The sequence below is a fragment of the Nycticebus coucang genome, chromosome X (assembly GCF_027406575.1).
Source record: "Nycticebus coucang isolate mNycCou1 chromosome X, mNycCou1.pri, whole genome shotgun sequence".
NCBI classification, from domain to species: Eukaryota; Metazoa; Chordata; class Mammalia; order Primates; family Lorisidae; genus Nycticebus; species Nycticebus coucang.
This window is the reverse complement of record NC_069804.1, coordinates 185,554,819-185,581,721: the sequence shown is the minus strand read 5'-3', so window position 1 is coordinate 185,581,721 and position 26,903 is coordinate 185,554,819. Positions and strand designations below refer to the sequence as shown.

Here is a 26,903-nt window from a genome sequence, read left to right as displayed (position 1 = left end):
ATTCTCTTATCCATCCTCTTATCCTTTAGGACCATCCTCTTATCCTTCCAGAATTCCTGTAATTTGTTTTCTTAAATGCTCTTCCTTGAGTCACAGCCTGCTGAACTTCTTTCTTGGCTCATCTCCGCACCTTTGGCTTCATAGAGTCTGATTCTGTCCAATTTTTCTCCATCTGGTCAGGAGCCTCTGCTGAGGGTTGCTACTAGTAGGCCATCTTCCCAGAATCTATTTATTATACTTTTAAGCTGGAATGTTAGGTCATCCCTAAATTGTTATTGAGAAATAATCTAGTTGGGATCCTCTAGGCAGTACCCCAGAGACCTGTTTGAAACTAAAACTGGTGGGCTGATCCAGAGACAATAGGATATGGAGCTTGTCACTCCCCTTCACCACACAACACTCAAATGAGCTTTTGCTTATACCTGTGCCCCTCCCTGATACAGCATCCCAAAGGTCCCTGAGGGGGCTGCAGTATGTGAGGGACCCTGAAAATGGCCTCGCTTTCCTTAAGCTGGGTGGAGTGGGGGTAGACATCTTCCTGACACTTCTAGGCCAGAGGTGGCTCCCAAATCATGAGCCAAACTGTTCCAGCCAAAGATCCATCCCCTACCCCAACGGATTCATAAAAAGCCTCAATTTTTGCTAAAGTCTCAGCCACAACAGATTTGAAAGGCTTTGGCCTGTGGTTAGGGGAGTGGGTATCTTGCTTGCCATCTGCTTCCTGGTCTTCCCAGAGCATCATCCCTCTCTAAGTAGACAGGAGGGGAGATGGGGCCAAGCCTCCAGGAGGGGCCTGCTGGGTGATGATTTTGGAGAGAGCCACTCCAGAGGGTAGTGAAAGGTCCTCCCTTACAGGAGGGAGACTAAGGAGAGATCTCCCCTTGTTAGAGTTAGTGTAGTTGAGCCAGTTTCCTCCTTCAGTGGGGAGGAGGAAGGAGTGGCAGGGCATAGTCAGTTCACCAGGCCACACAATGCAGAGGTCCCTACCAGACATGTTAGGGATGCAAGGCCTATCTCGCTTTCCTTCCATGGCCAACTAAGGATCCCACCAGTTGCCACTGACAGAGAAAGTGACCTTTGTAACATTGCTTCTGTGGTCACTGTGGGGCTAGGTAGGGACAAAAGCTCCTTTGCCTCTCTGGTGCCTTGGGGTAGGGCAACCCCTCCACGCTATCTGAGCCCAGCTAGTTCTGCAACTGTCCTGGACACTGGGAATCAGGCCTCTGTAGGGAGCAATCTGTCAGGCAACCAAAGAAGAGGTCCCTCCAAGATCCTGCCAGACATATTGGGGATGCAGGGCCTATTTCTCTTTCCTCCTATGGCTGACTAAGGATCACACAGGTTGCCCAAAATTGCTCACTATTATAACAGTCTGGATGGGAACCCAGAGAAGGGTATCCCTAGGTGCAGGAAAACTGGGACTAATTTGTCCTTCATGGAAGCCTCCTGTGGGGTGAGAGATCCTGTGTTTCATTGTTTGCAGAGAGCCCCCCCAAGTGGGGGTGGGGTTCCTCTTACCCTTCTATTCTCTGGGCTCCTCCAGCCTGGTCCACTCCATAACTTTCCTCTGATCTATCCCTTCCTTTTTCTCATCTTTGCCCTTGCAGTTTGTCTCAGCTGGGTTGTTTTTCTCCTTTAGATCTAACCCCCAATTTCAACTACTCCAAAATTGCTTCAGTACAGTTTTCCTCCTTCTAGACGGGCACTTCTGATGAAAGCTGCCTCTAGTGCCCCTCTTGCACCACCCTCCCAGATGAGAAAAAATTTAAAAACCCATAAATCTGTGGCTAACCGTTTCAAGACACACAGACTAATTAGTAAGGTCAAGTGAGGAAAAAAAAAAAAAGATTAAGCAGATTACTTCATCATGTTTTAATCCAACACATAAGACCATTTCACTGAGCTGATCTTAGTGTCCAGGCTATAGGGGGTGTCTGGATTCCTCATGATAATAAAAATAAAATTCCAACATACAAGATCTCCCAAATATTCATCTTTTCTATGAAGAATTTCCAGAGGAGACAAAGCAGCTCAAAATTCTCCTAGTAATTTAAAGTTCAAGGACACTGGAGAAAAGTCCAAACGAAAAGTCTTTTGGGCTGAGCACTGTGGCTCACACCTATAATCTTAGCAACTCAGGAGGCTGAAGCAGGTGAATTGCATGAGTCCAGGAGTTCAAGATCAGCTTGAGCAAGAGCAAGACCCCGTCTCCACTAAAAATAGAAAAATTAGCCAGGCCTGGAGGGCAGATGCCTGTAGTTTCCAGCTGCTTGCAAGCCTGAAGCGGGAGAATCACTGGAACCCAGGGATTTGAGGCTGCTGTGAACGAGGCTGATGCCACTGTACTCTACCTGGGCAACAAAGAAAGACCTTGTCTTAAAGTAAACAAACAAAAAAGTCTTTTGATCTTGTGAGCCAAAGTTGAAAGACATTGGAGCCCTTGATCATTCTCTCCAACCTCCCCTCTGCTCACGTTCAGTTAAAAGTTCTGGATATTTTGTGAGGTCAGAGTTCTGCAGTGTGGGCCAACTTCCACAGGAATAGGTGCTGTTTATTCAATGCCTGGGCAATTAGGTTATTTAAATACCAACTGTCTTCGACTTTCCATTTTTACAGAGTTCAAATACTTAATAAGACTTAGTACCATATTGCCCAAAATCCTATCAGAAAGTGTGATCACTAACTGCTGTCTAATTGGAGGGAGAGGCAATAAGTGTGGGTAATTTTGACAGCTCTGGTCCCTGAACTATCACTGCTCTAGAACATCTAAGTTCGCAAAGGAAGAAGCCCCATTTTCTTAGGTCTTGTTGAAGTGCTTTTCTTCCAAAATGTTCAAAGTTTACGTTTGAAACCTCTTCCTTCCCATCCTCCCTGTTTGGCTCCATGTCTAGGTAATCCTGAAAGAGTCCCATGGTCTCCATGAGCAGACATTCTCATTCTCCAGGTCGGGTCCCTCCCTCGGGTTTCTGAAGGTTTCTGCCGTTTCCTGGCTTTGCTCAGGAAGGCTTGGTAATTTTAAGACAGGCCACATAGTTCCCATATATAGGACAAGGTCATCTCATGGAGCTTTGTACAAAACCTACTCCATAGGTGCTTAGAACAATATTTCTATGGCCTTTGTCTGTTAAAAGCAGAAGAGTTTTAGTTTTAGAAACTGTACCCAAGATGAGAGAAGCATTGGAGAGGATGAAGGAAGAAGAAGGAAGTGGAGGGGCTGGAAAAGTACCAACTTGGAGTGTTAAGAGCCTCTCTGGGGGTGGAGGCAGAGGCAGAAACTACCAGAATTATTTAAGGGGGATTGTGTGTATGATTCTAAGGTCAAACAGGGCTCTTAAGAGCCCGTTTGAGAGTGTGGTGAGAAGCTTTCCAGGCCCTCCAAGGATTGAAATTTTCCAAGATGTGGCAATGACTTTGGCTTGGGCACTGGTATTCCTAGAAAGAGCAGGTGGTGAGGAGGATTTTCTGAAAAAGAGGAGGACCCAGGGTCAGTAGCCCAGAGTGGCTGCTGCTGGAAGGCTGCTTTCTGAATACAGGTGAAACAGCATTAGGGGACGATGGGGCACACCAGACAGGAAGGAAATGACTGCTTTACCAAGATGGGAACCATGCTGCCTGTTGGAAATCAGTCTGCACCTAAAATCAGGGTGTGGAGATGCTTGCCTGGGGAGACATAAATATTAAAGGAAGGTTAGCTCAGCTGAACAGTGGAATTCTTGAGGCTCTATAACTCTTCCTCCTCACTTCACTCAATGAAGTAAGCCAATTTGATGAGTCTGATTATGTCCCCTCCTAGTTACCACAAAGAAGTGCACAACATGAGCAGGGCAGGGAGTGCTTAAAAAGACACCACCAATCTCTATTCTGCTGCCCACTTTACACTCCTCTCTAGCAAAGCTTGGTCACTGGATTTGATTCAAGCCAGACCTGTAAGTTTTCTGCCTCTGGAATCAGCCTGAAGCCCTTCACCTTCTGGTAATTGCACAATGGGGGCTGCAGTTTCAGCAGATCCTACTTAAATAACATTGTCCAGGCCTATATACAATACAAGGTTTGCAAATACAATACAACTCACTGGGGGGTTGCAACTGTGTGACCTGAGGAAAGCACTCCCTTCAATGGGTGGGTCCCAGTGCGGCCTCCTTCCTGACCTCTCCTAGGACTCTCCAAGTCCTGCTCTCATTGCTATTTAACACAAGTTACTAAGGACACCAACTTCCTAACAGCCAACAGCAATACTTCCGAGGACTGCTCCCTGTGGTCCAGACAGGCTAGAAAGCCACCATCTGGGCTCTGGAAAGCTGTGCTGCCTGGTTAGCAGGCTGCTCATCCTTCTCAAGTTCTCGCCCACAGGAGAAGGTCACAGAAGAATCTCCAACCAAGCTGCTACCCGGGTCTCCACTTCACACACTGATTTGCCCCTTCCAGGTAACCCTAGTCCTCTTCTCCAGGAGTGCTCAGAGATATGAGAAAAAAGCAGGACAGGACACACTAGCAGTCTTCATAGATGGGCATGCTGAGCTCTGCAGTGGGATATCCTTTGTGTAATTAAAAAAAATATTGAGAGGACACTTTGACATCGAAGTAATAAAATATTGATAAAATTATAATTTCTTTTGATTATATTTTATTAATTTTTATTTATGTATATTATAGCCCTTATTAATATTTAACTATAATTAATTATCATTAATAACATAGTGTGTTTACACTGTAGAATGCAGCAATTAAAAGAATGCAGTAAACCAGCATGTGCTGACTGAAAACCTCCTGCAGACATCCCATCAAATTACTACAATGAGGGAAGTACCTTTGTACACTATGATCCCATTTAATGTGTGCTTTTCTGTACTTCATAGCTCCAAACAATCTTTTGGCCATTCAGTGTTTTTAACATGTGAGTGTGATGAGTGTTTATGTATATGTTAGAGTGTGTGATCATGTGTGTATGTATGACTGTGTGTATGTTCATATGTGCTTGTGTGTGTATGAGTGAATGAGTGTATGTTTGTATGCACAAGAGAAAGCTGGAAAGTAAATACTAAGAAGGCTTCTCTCTGAACAGCAGGGAGAAAACTAAAAGAGCAGAAACTTCCACACTGATTTTCACTTCTTACTTTTTGGGTAATACGTGACTTTTACTTTCATTTTTGTGTTTTTCAGTATTTTCAAGGTTTAGGGCCCCAATAAAGCAATACCCACCTTTCTGCAGCATTGTCATAGGGGTAAAGAGTGGCAAGCCAAAGTGTATCAATCCAAGGAAGACAAACATGAACCTGGAAAGCACATTCTCACTCATAGAGTTATGAAGGGGTGCTGAGAGTGGGAGGCTGGACTAGGTAATGGGAGGGAGTTGGGCTCAAGCTGTAGGAAGCCCCTTTCTGGAGTGAGGCTAGTCATCCTACTGTTTGTCAGTCCTTCCAGACTGGACTCCAGTGGCTGTAGTAAGGAAGATGGCAAAAGGAGGAATCCCAGGATAGGCTGGGCTCTGTCAGGATAGGGGACTTCAGGCAGGAACTTACTATGATTCCTGAGGCAGGGCCAGTGACCAGAACAGGCACAGGAGGTGGGTAATCCAAAGAAAGAGGCTTGGTGACCATCCTCTCTAATGTGAGGAGGAGGCATGTTGCCCTCTAGGAACCTGTCCAACTAAAAGACTTCAGATGCCATTTAGGTAAGTATTTATGAAAAACAAAATAATGCTCAGAGTAACACAAAAGTAGCTGGGAAGCTGAAAGAATGCCCATTTATATCAAGCAGAGCTATCATCAAATGGATTGTTTAGTTTCATTAAACTCACTTTGAGCATCAGTGAAACCAGTAGAAATGGTATGTCCTTAAAAAGCAAGCTCCTTTAGGTGGCAACTCCACTTCTGCAGGGCCCTTAACTCCTGTTCATTCTTGATTTGCTAAATCTCTATCTTTACAAACCTCTGCTTCTTCTCCATTGTTATGATGGAGGGATGTATAGGACAAAATCAGAGGCTAAACACAAGGCTTTCTACTGGTAACCTGGGTCCTTCCAAGGAAGCAAACATTTCCCGGAAACCAGGGAAGCAATGATCCCACCAGGCACTCAATACCCCATTGTTCTGATATAGTTCCTCCCTGAGTGTCTCCTTACTCTGTTATATTCCTCTGCCCTGTGACCTGGCTTGTCCCTTTGCCCTCTTCTCACTGTGCCTGACCCTGTGTTAACTGTGAAGGATGCATAAATGAGCAACAGACAGTCATTCAATATTTATTTATACTTCCAAAATGTACCATCCACTGAGAGGCTGAACAAGACACCATTATTGCCATCTGGGGTAGACAGAGAAATAATCAAAGAATCACAGGACTCACAGATAAATAATATGATTGGGGAAGTACAGAGTGCTGTGGGAACATAGGAAGGGCCTAACACAGCCTAGGAGATTAGGAGGGTTGTCTAGAAGAAGGTGACATTTGAGCCGGGGCCTCCCTGTAATTGAGGCAAGGACACAGGACAGGCAACTCTCTAGCACCCTGTTCACAGTTCATTGCCTGCAGGATTCCCAGAAGTTTGGAGGTGGTAGTAGGGGAAGAACAAAATAGCCAGTGAACAAAGTCAAAAGTGCCCACATCCTACAGGAACTCCCTGCAGCTCAGTGACTGTGCAGCCCCACCCCCAACCCCCACCTACAGACCTGGTGATTCTGCAGCCCCATCTCCGACCCCCACTTACAAACTCTTCAAAATAGAGAACAGTTCTGACAGAAAGATTATCTTTAGAGTCTAGGAAAAGCAACTTCATATTTAGAGTTCACTTATCTCAGGTCATTTTTGTAATAATTCAACAGGTGAACTAAAGTGACGGCATATGAACAGGGCTTCATTCTCAGTCAGCAGGGGGCAGAATTCAAAAAGCTAAGTCTGGAAAAGGGGCTTGGAGGGCCTGGAGAGCTGGCTATACTCCCATCCCTGAAGACAGCTTCCAAGTTTCCAACTTGGAGAATTGCTAGAAAACTAACCTTTTCAGTGTAGAAGTTCTACGAAGAAGAATATAGGATGGATCTACCGCAGAATAACCAGACCATGACTTCTGAATTTATTATCCTGGGCTTTGGGGGCCTGGCTGACTTGCAAATCCTCTTTTTTGTACTCTTTTTAACCATGCACCTTATCACCCTAGCAGAACATACAACTATTGTCCTCATCACCCTCATTGACTCCCACCTCCAGACCCCTATGTATTTCTTCCTCCGGAATCTGTCCATCATTGAAATTGGTTATATACTGGTTATTGTCCCCAACATGCTGGCCAACTTCCTTTCCAGGAACCAGCGGATGCCCTTCTTGGGCTGTGCCTTGCAAATGCACCTGTTCATTGCCCTAGGTGGGGCAGAATGTTTCCTCCTAACCATGATGGCCTATGACCGCTTTGTGGCCATTTGCAATCCCCTGTGCTACACACTCATCATAACAAGGGCCATCTGCCTGCAGATGCTGGCTCTGGCATGCATCAGTGGCTTTGCACTCTCACTCACCCTTACCACACTGATCTTCCTCCTGCCCTTCTGTGGGTCCCATGAGATAAATCATTTCTTCTGTGACATCCCCGCTGTGCTATTCTTGGTTTGCTCAGACACACAAGACAAAGAGATTGCAGTCTTCCTTGTGTGCATGCTCATTCTGCTGATGCCCTTCTTGCTGATCCTGCTCTCCTATGGGTTCATTATCACTGCCATCCTCAGAATCCACTCAGCTGAGGGCAGAAGCAAAGCCTTCTCTACCTGTGCGGGACACCTGCTGGTCTCACTTCTGCACTATGGCTGTGCGATTTTCATCTACATTCGCCCCAAGTCATGCTACACCCCAGAACAGGACAAAATTGTGTCTTTAATCTACACCAATGTGACCCCCATGCTGTATCCCATGATATATAGTCTGAGGAACAAGGAAGTCAAGGGTGCTCTCAGGAGACTCCTGGTGATGAAGTGGCAGCCCAATGCAGGTTGAAAGGGAAGTCAGGGCCTACTAGTCAGCCATCTCACTGTACACCTGTTCTGTGGTCAGAAATAAGGAAAGAATCCTAAGATTTTCTGAGATTCAGAAGTTCTGGGGGCATTTGTGGACGTTTTACTGTCCTCTCACAGACAATTCTATCCATCATTCACAGCACTGTCAGAGACATGGACACAGACAGGCAGAAGGTCATGAGATGATCCAAACAAACCATTAAACCAGACAATTATATGGCCAAAGAACCAACAGAGATAGAAATACAAGGAGCTCCCAGATCCTTGGATGAAAAGGCAAAGCCATCCCAGGAACTGAATTTCTCCATCACCTGAAAATGACCTAAAGAACACTTAAGACACAAATGAAGCCTGAAGCAGCAGCATTGAGGATTCCACCCTTGATCCACTCACCATCCTCACTAAGACATTTCAGGATCTGCCCCACAGCTGCTTTTGGGGCAGCTGGATCCTCCTCATCCTTCAATCTCCTTTACAGGGCAACTTGCTCTCAGAAGCACCATGTGCTTACACATCATGTAGTACTGAAATAGTTCGTCTGTCTCTGAGAACTATGGTTAATTTCTGTCACCCCAGCACCAGGCACATAATCAGTGCTCAATAAATGGTAAGTGAACTGAACTGCAAGTCTCCATGAGCTTTAGCACAGGGAATGTCTTCAGACTCAACGTGATAATGGAATGAAAACTTTTAGTGTGCTAATGGGCTGAAGCCTCTGTGACCTTGAGAAAATATTTGCTGACCTCACTTCCACACCATAAGCTGGGCTCAGCCTTGGATGCTTATGTTTTCCTCCACAATAATACTTAGTAGGAAACATTTCTTCAGTGAATGAATGAGCACTCCATGTGTACCTGGCACTGGGCTTGGCACTGGGGTGCAGAAAAGTTCAAGACAAAGTCCCTGCCCTCAAAGAGCTCACAAATTATCATGAGCTATTAGACACTGAAACAACTCATTTTAATATTGTGGCTACTAGCTGTTCCTTCATTGGAAAGGATGAATCGTTTCTACCACCAAACCTAGGAACACCCACCTGCTGTTAAAAAGGCCAAGAAGGAGGGAGCCTAGGTCCTTGATGGACCCTTCATTGGGCAACTAAATCAATACCAAGACTGCCTCCCTCTGGACTTTGTGTTCTGTCAAAATTTCCCTAAGGTTTGAACCCAGAAAGCATTCCTAAGTAAGGCATGGTGGGACCATAAGTATCCACTATTTCCAACCTTGTCAGCTTTCCTCAATTCAGTTCCTCTACCACCTTCCTTGTCATGCCTAGGTGAATGCCCTGCTTTAGGAGCCACCAGTGAGGCACTCATAGATGGGAGTGGTAGACCTTGAAGGGCAGGCACCACATCATTCTTTTTTCTAGTGCCCATCCCTGCCTGCTCTTTGGCCAGTGACAAAGCTGTGGCAAGACAGTGAGAGAAGATGATAACTACAGAAAAGAATCCACTATAGGCTCTGCCTAGGAGCTGACAAATCAGTGTAGGGAACTGGTGATATCCCAGTGCTATCAAATACCTGGTGATATCCCAGTGCTATCAATTCTATGCCCAACGACAGATAGAAGTTTCCTGGAATTGAGGTAAAGATTGCATGGAGAGTGACACATGGCCAGGGCCCCGCATGCAGGTGCCAAACCACTGACAGTGAGGATTAGCGGCAGTTTAGGATAGCACTGGGCCCTTCCATGTTGCCCTCCCTCCTCAGGCTGCAAATGGGGATGATAACAAAAGAAAGACAGTGTTCAAAACAGTAGCTGTTCAGTGCTGACAACACCTACTCCAGCCCCATGTGGACCCTGTGTTTCAGGGCCATATGATGCCTTTGTAGCCTTCAATGGGCACCCCTGTATTTGTGCAAACTCCATCTCAAGAAGCATTATCTCCCATTGCTTGCATCCCTAAATACTCCCCTAGTTTAAAATAAACTAGTATAATGTTGATAATTGTTGATTTTTTAAAAAAATACTGTTTTCTCTGCTTGTGTAATTTTGTAATTGTGTAATTGTGTAATACGTAATTTTCACAATAAAAAGTTTTTAAAGTTAAAGACTACTGACTTGTCCTGTTTGCCTAGTGGTTCCCTTGCTTAGAGTCCCCCTGTTACCCCCCATCCCCCATTCTCTCTCTCTCTCTCACACACACACACACACAGCCTTGTGGGGGGCAAGACATGGAGTCAAGCTGCTCCCAAGCTGTGAGGTCAGGGTTTGGCAACACAGGGGTTTTCAGAGCGGAGGGATAGGTCCCTTTCCAATGAGAGGCAGAATATACATCAGGCTGGGAGGAGATGGACACCTTCAAAGGCAGGTGGCTGCCCCATCTTGGCAGTGCCTGGGGCGCCAGCTGAGCTGCTCAAAGCAGAAAAGCTTCCCCTGTTCCTAGGTTGGTCCTAGCACCACATGAAAATCTTTTACCATCTCCAAATGGTAGGGGGGAGCAAGAAGAAGGTCAGAGGCTCCCATGCTGAGGGTCCTGGGTCCATCATGAGAGGTCATGGTGACCTGCATCAGCAAAGCAAGACCTGGCCTGGCCTCCCATCCTTTGTAGGTACAGCCAGGCCCTCCCTCTGTGCACATTAGGCCAGCCAATGCCAGACCCATCCCCCTCTCAAGAGAGGGTGGGTCCTACTCAGGCCAAATCTCTAGGAAAGGAGCCCAGGAACCTGTGCAAATGAAGGAAGAAGCTTTTCTCATCATATAGGTTAAGAGCTGATGCCTAGGGAGGGTAGAGAGGACATGTTGAAGGAAATTGGAGAGTGTGGGAGGCTGAGGAAATGCTTGCCACCAAGACAGAGAACAAAGAAGAGGGAAGCATTTGGGGAGTTGGGAATAGACAGTGTTGTCCATTGGGGGACCTGGTTGGGTTTGAGGTACCTACAGGGATTCCAGATTTATATGGCTATACCAGTTTGAAACTCCAGAATTTAAGCGTTTCACCTTGAATGAGTGTTACCTTCTTTGAATTTATACACCCTGAGCCTGACACCTCGAGACTTAATCATTACATATTATGCCTGTGATTTAAAATATATTTAATACATTCCAAACAAATCTTCTCTGATGCAGAAACACAAAAGCTTTGTCGCCAGACATGTAGAACTAGAGCTGTTTTTGCTGAGCACGCTTGTGTGTATGTGATGTATTTTGTGTGTTCAAGCACATATGTGTGTATAGGAGCCTTTAGAAAGGACAGAAGAAAAAAGTATCTCATTGTGTAATATTGACAAAATGTTGATGAAGCAACATATCAGTTGCCCTCTGGAGGAATAACTTTCAAATTAGGACTAACATTGTGTGTAGAATTTAGAAAGGAGTGCTCTTTGGAAGTAGCTCAAAGCCACAGAGACAGGAGAGTGGCCTGTCTCTGTGGCCCCATATTGTCTACCCATGAGCCCTGAGGCTCAATGACTTCAGGGACTTGGTTATAGCATAGTCTTCCTCCTTGCATCACCAAAAAGTGCCAATTAGAACTTTCAGAGGAAAAATACAGCCTCCAATGAATTGAATAGGATGATTAAAACTTCAGCAAAATAGTTCCCTTGGGAACTAATTAGAAGTTTTTCTCAACAATTGTTGAATACTTTTCTCAGTGTTCTGCTTACAAATGAAGTATGTGTTTACCATAAAAAAGAGAGAGAGAGAGAAAGGGGAAAATTGGGGAAAGAAAATAAAAATCACCATTATCTAAAGATAACTACAATGTGAATGTGGTATATTTGTGAATAAATGAGCTAATTACTGTTCAGTGCTTAGAGCAGTGACTAGAACATGATAATTACCTAATACATGTTATTGGTTATTATTATTCCATTCCTAGTAAGCTTAGAAAAGTATTTTCCCATTCAAAAGTCAAATAAAGTTCATCTAAATTTTCTTCTAGTAATTTTAGTTTTATTGTGTATATATTGGGTAAATAAATTGTAATTACAAACAACTCATATAATATAGAAATACTGTAGAACCTCTGTAAGTTGACCACCCAAGGGACTGTAACAAACTGGTCAACACATGGAGGTGGTCAACATAAGGAAGTAGGCCTACTGGACTGATATGTGCATGTCTGGTCTATGAAAATTAGATTAAATTAAGGAGATGGTCAGTGTAGGAAAGTGGTCAGCTGTGGGGTTCTACTGTATTTCTATATATAGTATTCCTTTACACATTTCCTTCCCATGATTCCACTAAGATAGGTAATGACAGTTTACTAAGTTAACACTTATTTGACTACTCTTATTTCTATTCATTTGTTTCATTTTGTTCATTTGACTATCACTTGCACCTCAGAATTGTCTTCCAAAGGGTGAGAGACTGAGGCAGAGGGCATGAGGAGAGTGCAGGGGGCATCATCTCCTGGAGAATCATTTTGCAAAGTCTCAAAAATGTAAGAGATGGATAGAAAACACAAGAAAGGCAGCCACAGGACATGTATCTCATATGTATAATGAAAGACTTGGGGCAGAACCCCTCACTCAGCCCGGAGCTCTGACCACCCCAATCAACTGCAAGAGACGTCGCTTGATGCAAAAACGCAAGAGGATTTTTATTCCAGTATACTGGGACTTGACTCACAACTCTTTTAGGAGCCGAGAAGTCAGGCCCCGCACAGCAGTTTTTTACAAGCTTATAAAGGCAAAAACTACAAAGTAGGCGGGAATAGCAGACATGCCAGGGGCTCTAATAAAGTAAGAGAGAATACACACACCTGGGACTCTAACTAGATAAGAAGAACTCTAGTTCACTATTCAACTGTCTTAAGACAAGACTAACAGTCAAATATTTGCTTAATAGTAAACATTTGCTGCAGCTCCTGGGGCTATCTCCTGGAACAGTTACAAAAGGTCACATTCCTATGGTAGGGAGCGAGAAGTGGTCACATTCTCATGGTAATATTTTCTTTCAATAACACAGGAGCATATCCCCAGCTTGTTAACAGTAGGTCTATGTGTGTTTGTGCATGTTTGTGTGTGTGTAAATGTTCAATTTGTCTGCAGGGTAGGATTATTTTGGAGATCAGCAGAAAAGAATCAAGTTGGTGACGACTGAAGGACTGCTGCAGGTCCCTCCTGCGCAGGCCTAGGAAGAGACAAAAGCTGCCCACCTAGTGGAAGGCGCCAGATGATGGGATCTCAGGATCTCAGATCTACAGGATCTCAGCTCCAGGACCAGGCCCTCTTTGCTGACTTTGCTCAGAGAAATGCTTTCTCAACAACAAGCATTCTAGACACCAGTCACCCTCTTGCTCCCTCAACACCTTCCTAATAGACCAGATAGGTTGGCCATTATTTTCCTGATGTCTTTGGGCACAAAGAACTATTTGAAGACACATGGATAGTTATAAATGCACAAAAGGTTCACTTAAGCCTAGGAGTTTGAGGTTGTTGTGACCTATGATGCCACGACATTCTACCCAGAGTGACAGAGACTGTCTCAAAACAAAAAACAAGCAAACAAAAAACAATAGAGAAAATCCAGGAAATCAAGAGTTGGTTCATTGATAATATCACCCAAATTGAAAAACTTCTAGGTAGACTACCAAAAAAAAAATAGACACAAATAACTATAAATAGTTACAAAAGTAGAGATATTACTACAAAAGTTTAAAAAATTACAAATATAGCCTGGCCACGGTAGCCTCATACCTATAATCCCAGCACTCTGGGAGGCTGAGGTGGGTGTATTCCTTGAACTCAGGAGTTAGAGACCACCCTGAGCAGCAGTGAAACCCCATGTCTACTAAAAATAAAAAAAATTGGCAGTGCCCGTAGCTCAGTCAGCAGGGTGCCAGCCACATACACCAAGGGTGGTGAGTTTGAACCCACCCTGGCCAACTAAAACAACAATGACAACTGCAACAACAACAAAAAAATAGCTGGGCATTGTGGTGGGTGCCTGTACTCCCAGCTACTTGGGAGGCTAAGGCAAGAGAATCACTTAAGCCCAAGAGTTTGAGGTTGCCGTGAGCTGTGATGCCATAGCACTCTACCCATGGTGACAGCTTGAGACTGTCACACACACACACAAAAAAACTAAATAAAAATAAATAGAAAAAATTAGTGGGCATTGTGGTGGGAGCCTTTAATCCCAGCTATTTGGGAGTCTGAGGTAGGAGAATCACATGAACTCTGGAGTTTGAGGTTGTTTTGAGCTAGGCTGATGGCATAATCATAGCTCAAGTGAAAGAGTGAGACCCTATCTCAAAAAGAATTAAAGGTATATAAAAGAATACTATAAACAATTGTACACCAACAAATTAGCAACACACAAAATGTCTATAAGAGATTTTAAAAATCTCAGCATGAGTATAATAAGTAAAGAGATTCAATCAGTAATCAAAACCCTCCAAAGAAAAGACCAGAACCAGATGGCTTCACTGGTTCGGTTTACCAAATATTTTAAAAAGAATTAACACCAATCCACAAACTGTTCCAAAAAATAGGAGAGAAGAGACTACTTCTTAACTCATTCTGTGAAGCCAGCACTAGCCTGATATGAAGGCTAAATTAAAAACATCACACATAAAGAAATATTTAGAGACTAATACTAACTATAAGCATAGGTGTAAAAATCCTCAATAAAATGCTAACAAATCAAATCCAACAGGTTTTTAAAAATTTTATACACCATGACCAAGTGAGGCTTATCCCAGAAATGCATGTATAACTCAACAGCAATGACACATCTATCATTGTAATATACCACATTAATGAGACAAAGAGGGAAGAAAACACAAGATGGCCTCATTAGACACAGACAAGGCATTTGGCAAATTTCAATACCTTTAATGATAAAACCACTCAAAAACTAGTGACTAGTTTTAAAAAACTAGTAATATCGGGGAACTTCCTTGACTTGAAAAGGGCATTCATGAAAAGCCCATAGCGAACAACATATTTCATGGTGAAAAAACAAAAACTTTCCACTTAAGACCAAGAACAAAACAAGGACGACTGCTTTCAATACTGTACTAGAAGTTCTGCCAGAGTAAGTTTAGAAGAAAAAGAAATAAAAGGTATTCACACTGGAAGGAAAAGGTAAAGCCATATCTGTTCACAGATAACATGATTCTATGCACACAGAATCCCCAAAATTCACATGAAAGTTACTATAGCTGATAAACAAATTCTACTGTGTCTTAGGGGTAAAAGATCAGCATGCCAAAATTAGCTGTAATTCTATGCACCTGCCATGAGCAACCTCAAAAGGAAATTAAGAAAACAATTCCCTTTTTGGAAAGAAGTATGGAGAATCATCAAAGAACACAAATTAGACCTCCTATTTGATCCTGCAATCCCATTTCTAGGCATCTACCCAGAAGAAAAAAAAATCATTTGATCATAAGGACATTTGCACTAGACTGTTTATCACAGCTGAATTTACAATCACCAAAATGTGGAAACAACCTAAATGCCCACCAAGCCAGGAATGGATTAACAAGCTGTGGTATATGTATACCATGGAATACTATTCAGCCATTAAAAAGATGGGGACTTTACAGCCTTTGTATTAATCTGGATGGAGGTTGAACACATTCTTCTTAGTAAAGCATCACAAGACTGTAGAAGCAAGAATCCAATGTACTCAGTTCTAATATGAAGGCAGTAGATGATCTAATACAAGTGGGGTTAGGGAAATAAGGTATCAGGGAGAGTGGAGGTGGGAGGTGGATGGGGGGGTTACAGTGTATGGCACACCTCTTGTGAGGTGGGACACAATGACAAGAGGGACTTTACCTAACAACCACAATCAGTGTAACCTAATTCTTTGTGCCCTTAATGAATCCAAAACAATAAAAAAAAATTTTTTTTTAAATTCCATTTAAAATACCAAAACAGCAGTTCTCAACTTGTGGGTCATGACCCCCTTGTAACAATGAAAATACATCATGGCATTAGGAAGGTTGAGAACCACTGATCTAAAAGAATGAAACACCAAAGAATAAATTTAACCAAGGAGGTAAAAGGTTTTTCCACTGAAAATTACAACATATTGCTAAAAGAAATTAAAGACTGGCCTGAATAAACAGAAAGTCATCTTGTGTTCATGAGTAGGGAGATTTAATACTGTTAAGTGGTCAGTACTGCCCCGAACAATCTGAAAATTTAATGTAATCAATACCAAAATTCCAACGCCTTTTTTTTCCTGCAGAAATGGAAAAGCCAATCCTCACATTCATGTGGAATTGCAAGGACCCACAGATAGCAAAACCAATCTCAAACAAGAACAAAATCAAAAGACTCATGCTTCTCAATTCCAAAACTTACTACAGGGCTCCTGTAATAAAACTGTGTGGTGGGCAGCGCCCATAGCTCAGTGGGTAGGGTACTGGCCACATACACCGAGGCTGGCAGGTTCGAACCCAGCCTGGGCCTGCTAAAACAAGAATAACAACTGCAACAAAAAAATACCCAGGCGTCATGGTGGGCACCTATAATCCCAGCTACTTGGGATGCTGAAGCAAGAGAATCACTTAAGCCCAGGAGTATGAGGTTGCTGTGAGCTATGACACCAAGGCACTCTACCGAGGGCAACGGCTTAAGACTCTGTCTCAAAAAAAAAAAAAAAACAACTGTGCTGTGGTAGCATAAGGATAAACACACAGGGTGGACATAAAGTTCGTGTGCAATTTAAAGTCACAACTATTAAAGATTGCAGAAGAACTTTACGTCCACTCTGTATAAAGCAGTAGAATAGAATTGAGAGTCCAGAAATAAATCCATGCATCTATGGCTAAATGATTTTAGACAGAGGTGCCAATCCAGCAATCCAGTAAGTGTTAGCTATCATTATGTATCAAAAGAAGTATGCATATGCATGTTGAGGAACCCAAGGGAGAACTATGGTGCATTCTGTTGTTTGGCTCCTCACCATCGCACCCCACCTTCGTCAAGCGAGCCGTTTTCAACAGTAGATATTGAGAAATAAAAACAACATCTTCCATGCTCCTTTTGAAGTAGCATTCCACATGTGGTTTAGATTTTGCCAATGAGTTGCACTAGCACTTGACTTGGAAGGCAATGTGAGGTGGAATGTGCCCCTTCTCCCCTCTCTGCAAGTCACAAAGATTCACATTTCTGTGTCAGTATTAGCTGACATTCCTGTGTGTGGTGCAAGGCAAAGGCAAGTAGGGGTGTACTAGAGGCAGCTTGTACCTGCTGGTGACAGCCCATTGGAAGCATCCCCTCACAACTCATCAACCTCAGAGATGTTATGTTGGCAACTTGAAACCAGCTATGATGGGTGTATATGTATGTATACCAATCAGCAAATGTCACGAATCAGGGCTCTCCCTGCCTATAAAGAGCATATAGTTAAATGTTTAGCATTACACTGCTGGGTTCAAGGCATCCTTTCTTGTGTCCTATTCAGATCTAGCACCTGCACGGTGTCTCTGGAACCAACACTTAGGTGGAGCCAGCAGTCTAGTATTCTCTGCCTTCATCTCATGGCATGCGTACTGGTTTCCTGGGCAGGTCAGTTATGTGGTCATTGGTTCCCTGGGCAGGTCAGTTGTGGGCGTCATTCCCAGAGCCTCAGCCAAGATTCCTTTCTTCCAGCTCTTTAAATGATTTTGTAAGCAACCCATTCTCTGCATTAAGGTTCCCGTGCAGAGCTAGCCAAAGAGGTTTGTTACCTGGGAACACACTTCAACTGATAGATGAAAATGTCCTCACATAGTTTCTAAGATGCCTGTGTGTACCCTTGGAGTGTTAATCAGGACACAGCAGGAAAAAGATGGCACATTCCAGTGATTTTCAAATGGTGTGCAGTAGCACACTAATGTGCTATGAAAGGATCTTAGGTGTGCTGGCAAAATTTTTAAAAATCATTAATTAAATTGTTTTCAAAGAAGGTGAAAGCACAGTAAGTACATTCTTTCCTTTACTCTTGTTTCTTTGACCAATATTATTTAAGTGTGCCACAGAAGTATAACTATAGGTTCAAGTGTGCCATGAGATAAAAAAGGGTGAAAAACACTGGCACATTCTAACAATATTTAACTCAAGAGTGGTTTAAAAAAGAACTATCTAGAGTTTTGTAGTAGAGCCCGTAGTATTTTCCAGATATACAATCATATCATCTGCGAAGAGCGAAAGTTGGACTCTACTACAAAACTCTTAGAAGTGATAAAGGAATACAGCAGTGTCTCAGGTTACAAAATCAACATTCATAAATCGGTAGCCTTTATATATACCAACAACAGTCAAGTTGAAAAAACAATTAAGGACTCTATCCCATTCACAGTAGTGCCAAAGAAGATGAAATACTTGGGAGTTTATCTAACAAAGGACGTGAAAGATCTATATAAAGAGAACTATGAAACTCTAAGAAAAGAGATAGCTGAGAATGTTAACAAATGGAAAAATATACCATGCTCATGGTTGGGAAGAATCAACATTGTTAAAATGTCCATACTACCCAAAGCAATATATAATTTCAACGCAATCCCCATTAAAGCTCCATTGTCATAATTTAAAGATCTTGAAAAAATAATACACCATGGAATATTATGCAGCCTTAAAGAAAGATGGAGACTTTACTTCTTTCATGTTTACATGGATGGAGCTGGAACATATTCTTCTTAGTAAAGTGTCTCAAGAATGGAAGAAAAAGTACCCAATGTACTCACCCTTATTATGAAACTAATGTAGGACCTTCACATGAAAGCTATATCCCAGTTATAACCTAAGAATAGGGGGAAGGGGGAAAGGGAGGGGAGGGAAGGGGGAGGGAGGGGAAAGGAGGGGGATTGATGGGATTACACCTGCGGTGCATCTTACAGGGGTATATGTGAATCCTAGTAAATGTGGAATGTAAAGGTCTTAGCAAAATAACTAAGAAAATGCTACAAAAGCTATGTTGACTAGTGTGATGAAAATGTGTCAAACGATCTATGAACCAAGTGTATGGTGCCCCACGATCATACTAATGTACACAGCTATGGTTTAATAAAAAAAAAAAAACTGATATGAAACAAACAAAAAAAAAAAGAACTATCTACAGAGGTGTGAATAGGAAAGAGAGATCAATAAGCACTGATGTCCTGGAGCTGGCTCATATGGGCTCCTGCGAAATGATTGTTCATTTGTCAGAAATTTGGGAGCTCGTTAGTTGCTGTCATTACTAAAATTTAATTGCATAAACTTACAATAAAATATATTCCCTTAAGAACATAGGTGATAAATATAAAACTGATTGTTTTCTAATTATTTTGGTACATTTTACTGATATGCTTCTGGGGTTATTTATGTTTATTGTATCTTTGTTGTGCAAATGCTGTATCATATTGTTGCAGGAAAACAGCAATTAAAACTGAGAGACACTTACACCAACAATATAGAGGAAGGAACTTTTAATTGCTGGTGAGAACTCAGGTGCCTTGAGGAGTGAACAGCTGAGTTACCCCCTCTCCCCCCAATTAAAGGTTCCTTCCTCTATATTGCTTGTGTTAAGTGTCTGTTTTAACTGCCATTTTCCTGCAGCACTTTTGGTTCCCTGGCCAGGAAAACAAGCAGGCGGATTAGGACCGAGAGATTCTGGGGGCTTCCCCACACTGTGCGTAGCACCCCTTGGGGATACTCCTTGGCACCCTGACTAACGCTGTTCCCTAAGAGCGCTCCTGTGCAGATTACACGGGTGTGGAGGAGGGCTCAGCAGAGTGGTGGGGAGGTCCATGGTGGTCCTCTGCCACTTTGCCGTGGCAGCTCACCAACAGAAGAACGAACATAGAGGAGGAGAGCATGTCCAGACTTAGGTAAGACTGGATTAAAAAAGAGTATAATACTAGTAAAGCCCACTCCAGAGAGCGGAAGAGGAGCTTGATCACCTCCTTGAGGCAGGAGCCTCCATAAAAAGGGACAGGAAAAGGAATTGACCTCCATGAGGCAGTGGGGCTCAGTCAGAGAAGTAAAATGACCTCCACGAGGCAGAAGGCCTCAGTAAGAGGGGTTAAAATAAACAGGAGGAGGCAGGGGCCCTCCAGAAAGCAGAGGGCCTCAACAAAAATAAAAGGGATTAAGAGGAATTGTTTAGCCTCTGTGAATAAGTGGTGTGTGAAAGAGTGACTGTATAGCTCCACAACTAGTCACAGTTACAGAGCTCGATTGGGCCCTAACCTGTGGTTCCGTGGAGACATCATAAGGCATAACAGTGACTTTCTGCACAGAAGCCACCAGGCCCAGGGTTTATAGGGTGTACCTTAGCTAAGACACTCCTTAAAGCCTCAAGAGAGGCACAGCCAGACGGGAACCTGAGAGATCTTACCCCCGTTTGTCTGCACCACAGGGATGGATCCTGCACCATCTAAGGAAACTCCCCTAGAGTTACTGGTTCAGAATTTTTAAACAGCTTTGTAGGGAACTGTGGAGTTATTATGCTGTGACCCCTAAAAGGTTGAGAAAACTTTGTGAGCTACCATGGCCATCCTGTGGAGCAGGCTGGCCATCAGAGGGAGTTTAGATGTAAGTCTAGTAAAGTAGGTATGGAGCGTGGCAAGCCTGGACACCCTGATCAGTCCCCATACGGAGACACCTAGCTGACACTATTGTTAGAGCCACCCCTGTGGCTGAGAGGACAGGCGGCAATTACAATGGTAGCTAAAGTAGAAGAACAAAAGATCAAAAGACTTGGCAACAAACTAAAAGGCCAAGTACCAGTAGGTCCTAATCCAGAGGACCCATCTGAAATACAACTAAGGCCACGATAACATTTACTGACAAGAGAACCATGGATCTCAAGGCTCCTACACCATATCTATTGTTAACTGTAACTATGCCCCAGGAATAAGAATGGAGATTATTCATGAGTCCAGAATAAGAAAATTTAGAGTCACAGTCAATTGCTAAGTGGCCTAAGGTATGGGCAGAAAACAACCCCCTTGGATTGGCCATAAACCAGGAACCTATGTATGTGAAACTAAAGACAGGGGCACCACCTGTCAGACAAAGGCAGTCTCCAATGCCAAGGGCAGCACTGGAGGGAATGCAGGCCCCTTCAAACAGTCTAAACTCTTATGGAATTATCCACCCCTGCCAATCACAACACCCTCTTTTGCCAGTAGCAAAGGTGGGACCTCAAAGTATCACCCTGTACAAGTCTTAAGACTAGTCAATCAAGCTACTGTAGCTTTGCAGCTGACAGTGCCAAACCCATACACTCTTCTTAGCTTGGTATCAGCAGAGGTCGCTTGGTTCATTTGTTTAGATTTGAAAGATGCCTTCTTGGGCAGCGCCTGTGGCTCAGTGAGTAGGGCGCTGGCCCCATATGCCGAGGGTGGCGGGTTCAAACCCAGCCCCGGCCAAACTGCAACCAAAAAATAGCCGGGCGTTGTGGCAGGCGCCTGTAGTCCCAGCTGCTCGGGAGGCTGAGGCAAGAGAATCGCGTAAGCCCAAGAGTTAGAGGTTGCTGTGAGCCGTGTGATGCCACGGCACTCTACCCAAGGGTGGTACAGTGAGACTCTGTCTCTACAAAAAAAAAAAAAAAAAGAAAGATGCCTTCTTTACTATCTGAGTGCCTCCAGTAAGTCAGAAGCTGTTTGCCTTCCAGTGGGAAGACTACCGAAATGCAGTTGTTCTGACAACATACCTGGACTCGGTTGCCACAAGGGTTCAAAAACTCCCCTACAATCTTTGGGGAAGCACTGGCCAGGAACCTGTCAACCTTTTTCTATACAACAGTTACAGTGTACCTTACTGCAGTTTGTGGATGATTTACTATTAGGCCGTGAGACTAGGAAAGGATGTGCTCAAGGAACTGATATGTTTTTAAAACATTTGCAGAACTATGGATATAAAATTTGCTGAAAGAAAACAGGTAATTTGTAACCTGACTGTTCCCAAGGCCAGGCGACCTTGCTGAGAATTTTTAGGGGCAGCTGGCTTCTTCTATGGACCCTAATTTTTTTTTGTGTTTGCTAAGCCCTTATATGAAGTTACAAAGGGGAGTGATAAGGAACCCCTAGTGTTGGAGCCCCCCACCAGGAAAAAGCATTCCAAGCCATTAAAGAAAATAACTCCAACCTGGAACATCTGCCCAAAAGGCAGAAATTATAGCACTCATGAAGGCTCTGAAATTGGGTAAAGATAAGACTGTCAACATTTGTACTGATTCAAAGTATGCCTTTCTAACCCTGCATGTACATGATGCACCATATAGAGAAAAAGGACTATTAAACTCAGCTGGAAAACAAAGTATCACCAAGAAATATAAAACTTATTGAAGGCTATGTGAAAACCTAGCAAGGTGGCAGTAATGTATTACAAAGGACACGAAAAGAGGCAAGGACATGTTATTTTAGGGAATGCTAAAAGTGATGCAGAAGCAACCCAGGTAGTGGCAAGCCAATACATATTTGCAGCCCTACTACCTTGGGTCCCAAATGTAACACCAGGATACAGAAAAAAAAAAAAAAAAAAGAATTGGAGTGGTCAGCACAAGGGCAAGCATTTGACATTCAGTGGTTCTCAACCTGTGGGTCGCGACCCCTTTGTAACAATGAAAATACATCACGGCATTGGGAAGGTTGAGAACCACTGCCATAGATGATGGTTGGATGTGTTTACCAGATGAAAGAACAGTTGTGCCAGAATTATTGGGACCTACTGTAGGTGCAGGCTGTGCACGAACCCACCCATCTGGGACACTCCACTCCAACTACTAGGAAAATATTTCTACAAAAAACATCTAGCAAGCCTGGCAAAAACAGTAAGTCAAAGATGTGTCACCTGTAGCCAATTTAATGCCAAATAAGGTCCCCATCTGCCACCAGGTATTCAAAGTGTAAGAACTATACCCTTTGAAAACATCCTAGTAGACCTCCAAGCAAAGGAAATAAGTATCTGCTGGTATAACTCAGGGTGAGTCGAAGCTTTTCCTACTGGAAGCGAAAAAGCCAAAAACATCACACATTTTCTACTTAGAGAAATCATCCCTAAATATGGCCTGCCTCTTTACATAGGCTCTGATGGTGGACCTGCTTTTGTGGCTCCATCTCTGAAGTAGAAGGTAAAATGCAACCTCCTGTGTATTCCCTTTGTTGGGAGATGGAGTTTAATTGCCCTACTCCACTGTTTAAACAGAATCTTAAGCTTAAGTTAAACATCTGGCTCTTTTGACATCGCAGACTTTTGAAGAAGCTTGACTGAGACTTTGTATACAATTTCCTTTTTCCTAAGTTTGGAGTTAAAAATAAAAGGAAACAGTAAGTATGGGAGAGAGAAATGTGTAGAAAGACATGGATGTGAAGATGTACTTTTGATAAGGAAGAACAAAAGAAAAGAGAATAATTTTGTATAGGAAAGAAGCTTGTATGAAACTCTTTGTCTTAAAGTAACTGGTGGATTTAAGAAAGAAAATTTTAAGATGAAAATGAGTAATTTTAAAATGTTGAAAGATGGTGCATGTAAGTCATGAAGCTTTGCGAAGAAGAATTTAGAAAGAATTTTTTTTTTTTTTTTTTTTTTGGCCGGGGCTGGGTTTGAACCCGCCACCTCCGGCATATGGGACTGGCGCCCTACTCCTTGAGCCACAGGCACCGCCTAGAAAGAATTTTGTATGTGTTTAAGTTGATTATAATGAAAAGGAAATCTCTAGTTAAAACAACAAAGTTGTCCGTTCTCAGTTTATAAGACTTATGTTTGAAGTCTCTTAAATTTCTATTCTTGCATACATATTTAAAGTGATGAGAAAAATGCATCAAAAGTTTGAACTCAAAGGGTCAACTTACCATTATAGTGTTAATACAAAGTTTCTTTAAAAAACTGTTTTCCTATCTTTTTGTCTGCTAAAAACTGTGGTTGCTATGTTACAAATAGCCTTGAAATAAGGTACCAGCACTCAGCAGAAGACCCAAGGTCAGTTACTCATTTGGAACTAAAGGAAAAAAAGAGTCCTCTTCACTTTTTGAAACAGCAGCCACTTTTCTTTCTGAATTAGCATTGCTCTGTCTGGCTCTTATAGTAACTGAAAATACGCTACCAAATTGGAAATTAACTGGAAACTCCACACTGCCACAAAGTTCTGAAAAAGTTGAAAGAATGAATAGAACATCAAAGGCTAGTCTAGGGGAAATATGCCAAGAACCTAAACTTCAATGGATCCAGGATTTACCATTAGCATTCTTTAAAATCAGATATACTTCTATTAAACAAACAGGGTACTCACCCTATAAAATACTATATCACAGGCCTCCCTCTCATTTTTATGAAATTTACCAGCGACCCCAAGAGAACTGGGAGAAACAGAACTTACTAACCGACTAATGTCACTGGGAAAAATAATGAAAAAATATTTCAGAAGGAGTGAATGATAGGTGTCATAGATAGTTTATCTCCCCTAGTCCACCCCTATTCTCTAGGTAACCAGATGTGAATTAAAGATTGGAGCCTGAGCCCGCTGAATCCATGGTGGAAAGGCCGCTACTTGATGATCCTGTCCACACCAACAGCAGGGAAGGTGGATGGCGTTCCTGCCTGGATACATCACTCACATGTGAAACCAGCCAGTGATGAGGAGTGGATGGTACAATGACACCCGGAGCATCCCCACTGTCTTACCCTGAGGAAACAGACTACAGCCTGCCCTAGTCACATACCAGGAGCTGACGGGTCGACCGCACAGCAGAAGATTGAGAATGAGCAGCAGAGGCATGGGACTGATTCTTTGCTTTGGACTTTTTCTCCTTTCTTCTTAGGAGTAAGACATGGTGAAGGTTGTGAAAAATGTACCCAAGAGGTAACCCAAACTAGAAAAACGGTCAAAACTGTGTTCTTGGTTTGCTCTCATTATGAATGTACAGGAAAGACTGAAAGAACTTGAATATATAATAACCCCCAATATCAGGTATGTGTGGTCCTCCACCCAAGGGGGCCTGCTGTACAATCCCACAATCCCGCACCCCCAGAGCAGACTGAATTTGCTATGTGGTATACTGATATCCCTAGAAAGACAATAACCCGAGTTATAACAGAACAAATACCTAAACAAGTATTACTAACCTTTAATGCATGCCAAGTTTTTAACATAACATAACATTTGAGGGAGCATGCATGAATCCATCTTGAGAAAGACAATATACAAAAAGAGATAAGTACATATGCCACAGATTAGGCACCTGTGCAGGATGTATGCACTGGCCTTGTATAATTTGGGCCACACAGATTAATCCCAATGACAGTATTCCAGTAAGTAAGCTCCTTCACCTTGTATCCTTGGAAATGTTACTCATTAAATGATAAGCCTCCTTCCCCTAGTTGTAACTGGGGAAACTGTAATCCATTGATACTAAATATAACCAACCTTTCTGACCCTAGATGGGCAAAAGGTGAAAACCTTATGTTAGGAATAAATGTACATGGAAGAGACCCTATCACAGGCATAACAGTTAAAAGTAAAATAACCAAAAGAAATTCAAAGCCTATGTACCAGGCTTTCTATGACAATAACCTGCTTCAGCACTTCCTCCTAAAACTAAAAACTTATTCCTCCACCTGGCAGAAAACATAGCTCAATCTTTAAATATACGATCTTGCTTTGTCTGTGGCGTGACTATGATGAGCAGTGAATGGCCCTGGGAAGCCAGAGAAGTCGTTCCCTCAGATCCTACCCCTACGTCACTCACTATAAGCCTATAAGCGTGCATGCAGTGGGAGTAAGCTTTTGGACACTAAAAATGTCCATCATAGGTCAATACTATTTAGCCAGAAAAGGAAATAACTGCACCATCCTGGTGGGGAATCTGTCATGTCTAGGCCTAAAAATATATAATGAAAACACCAATAGTACTACCTGATGGAGCAAGGACATAACTGAACTAAACCCCTTGAGTAGATTCCCAAAGCTCAAAGCTGCTTGAGACCATCCAGGGATCAGTACTAACTGGGAAGCTCCACCAGGTCTCTACTGGATCTGCAGACACTGGGCCTACATTCAGCTTCCTGACAGATGGCACAGGAGTTGTTTAATAGGTATGATCAAACCTTCCTTCTTCCTACTGCCCCTAGAGACTGGAGAACTGTTAGGTTTTCCAATTTATGCTTCTGAATTGAAAAGACAAAAAGCGTGATGTAGTAATAGGAGATTGGAGAGATGATAAATGGCCTCCCCGGCAAATAATTCAGTGTTATGGTCCAGCCACTTGGGCTGAGGATAGGTCATGGTGATACAGAACCCCAATATATATGCGAAATTGGACTATCTGATTACAAGCGGTTTTAGAAATAATAACAAATGAGACCAGCAACGGCATAATCTTACTGGCCCATGAAGAAACCCAAATGAGAAATGCTATTTATCAAAACCGGTTGGCCCTAGACTACCTTCTAGCAGCTGAAGGAGTATGAGGAAAATTCAATTTAACTAACTGTTACTTACAGATTGATGATGGACAAGGAATTGAAGGTATAACTAAAAGGATAACTAAAATAGCTCATGTATGTATACAAGTGTGGAATGAATTTAATCCAAATTCTTTATTTGAATGGATGGTTTTCTAAACTAGGAGGACTTAAAACTATTGATTATAGGTTTTCTTTTTATAATTGGAGGATGTTTGCTTTTGCCTTGCTTATTACCTATCTTTGCTCAATTTCTCAAAGACGTAGTCTCTGCAATAGTGATAAAAGAGAACATAGGCAAAGTGTTCGTGTCTCAATGATATTATCAAGTAGCTATGGATACTGGTAATGAATGAGATGAGACCCCATTCCTAATGGATGGGGTCTCAAAAGGGGGAACGAGGAAGGCAAAATAATCTTATACTTCTTAGTGATCCTGAGAAAGCAGCAGGCAGCTGCAGAAGAACTCCTCCCCTAAAGATAAAAACAAACTTTACAGTGAACTGAAATAACCTTGAAAAGCAAAAGAAGATTTTGTGCAGTCACTGGGAAGGAAGGAGACGCCTAAACCGC

At 42.7% G+C, this 26,903-nt stretch overlaps 1 protein-coding gene across 1 annotated transcript; it reads left to right on the top strand.

Annotated features, from left to right (window-relative positions):
* The first annotated feature begins 7,026 nt into the window (after positions 1-7,026).
* On the top strand, positions 7,027-7,977 carry LOC128577118 (olfactory receptor 10V1-like). The gene has a single exon (XM_053579129.1). The coding sequence runs from the start codon at positions 7,027-7,029 to the stop codon at positions 7,975-7,977; it is 951 nt and encodes a 316-aa protein (XP_053435104.1).
* Positions 7,978-26,903: the final 18,926 nt, after the last annotated feature.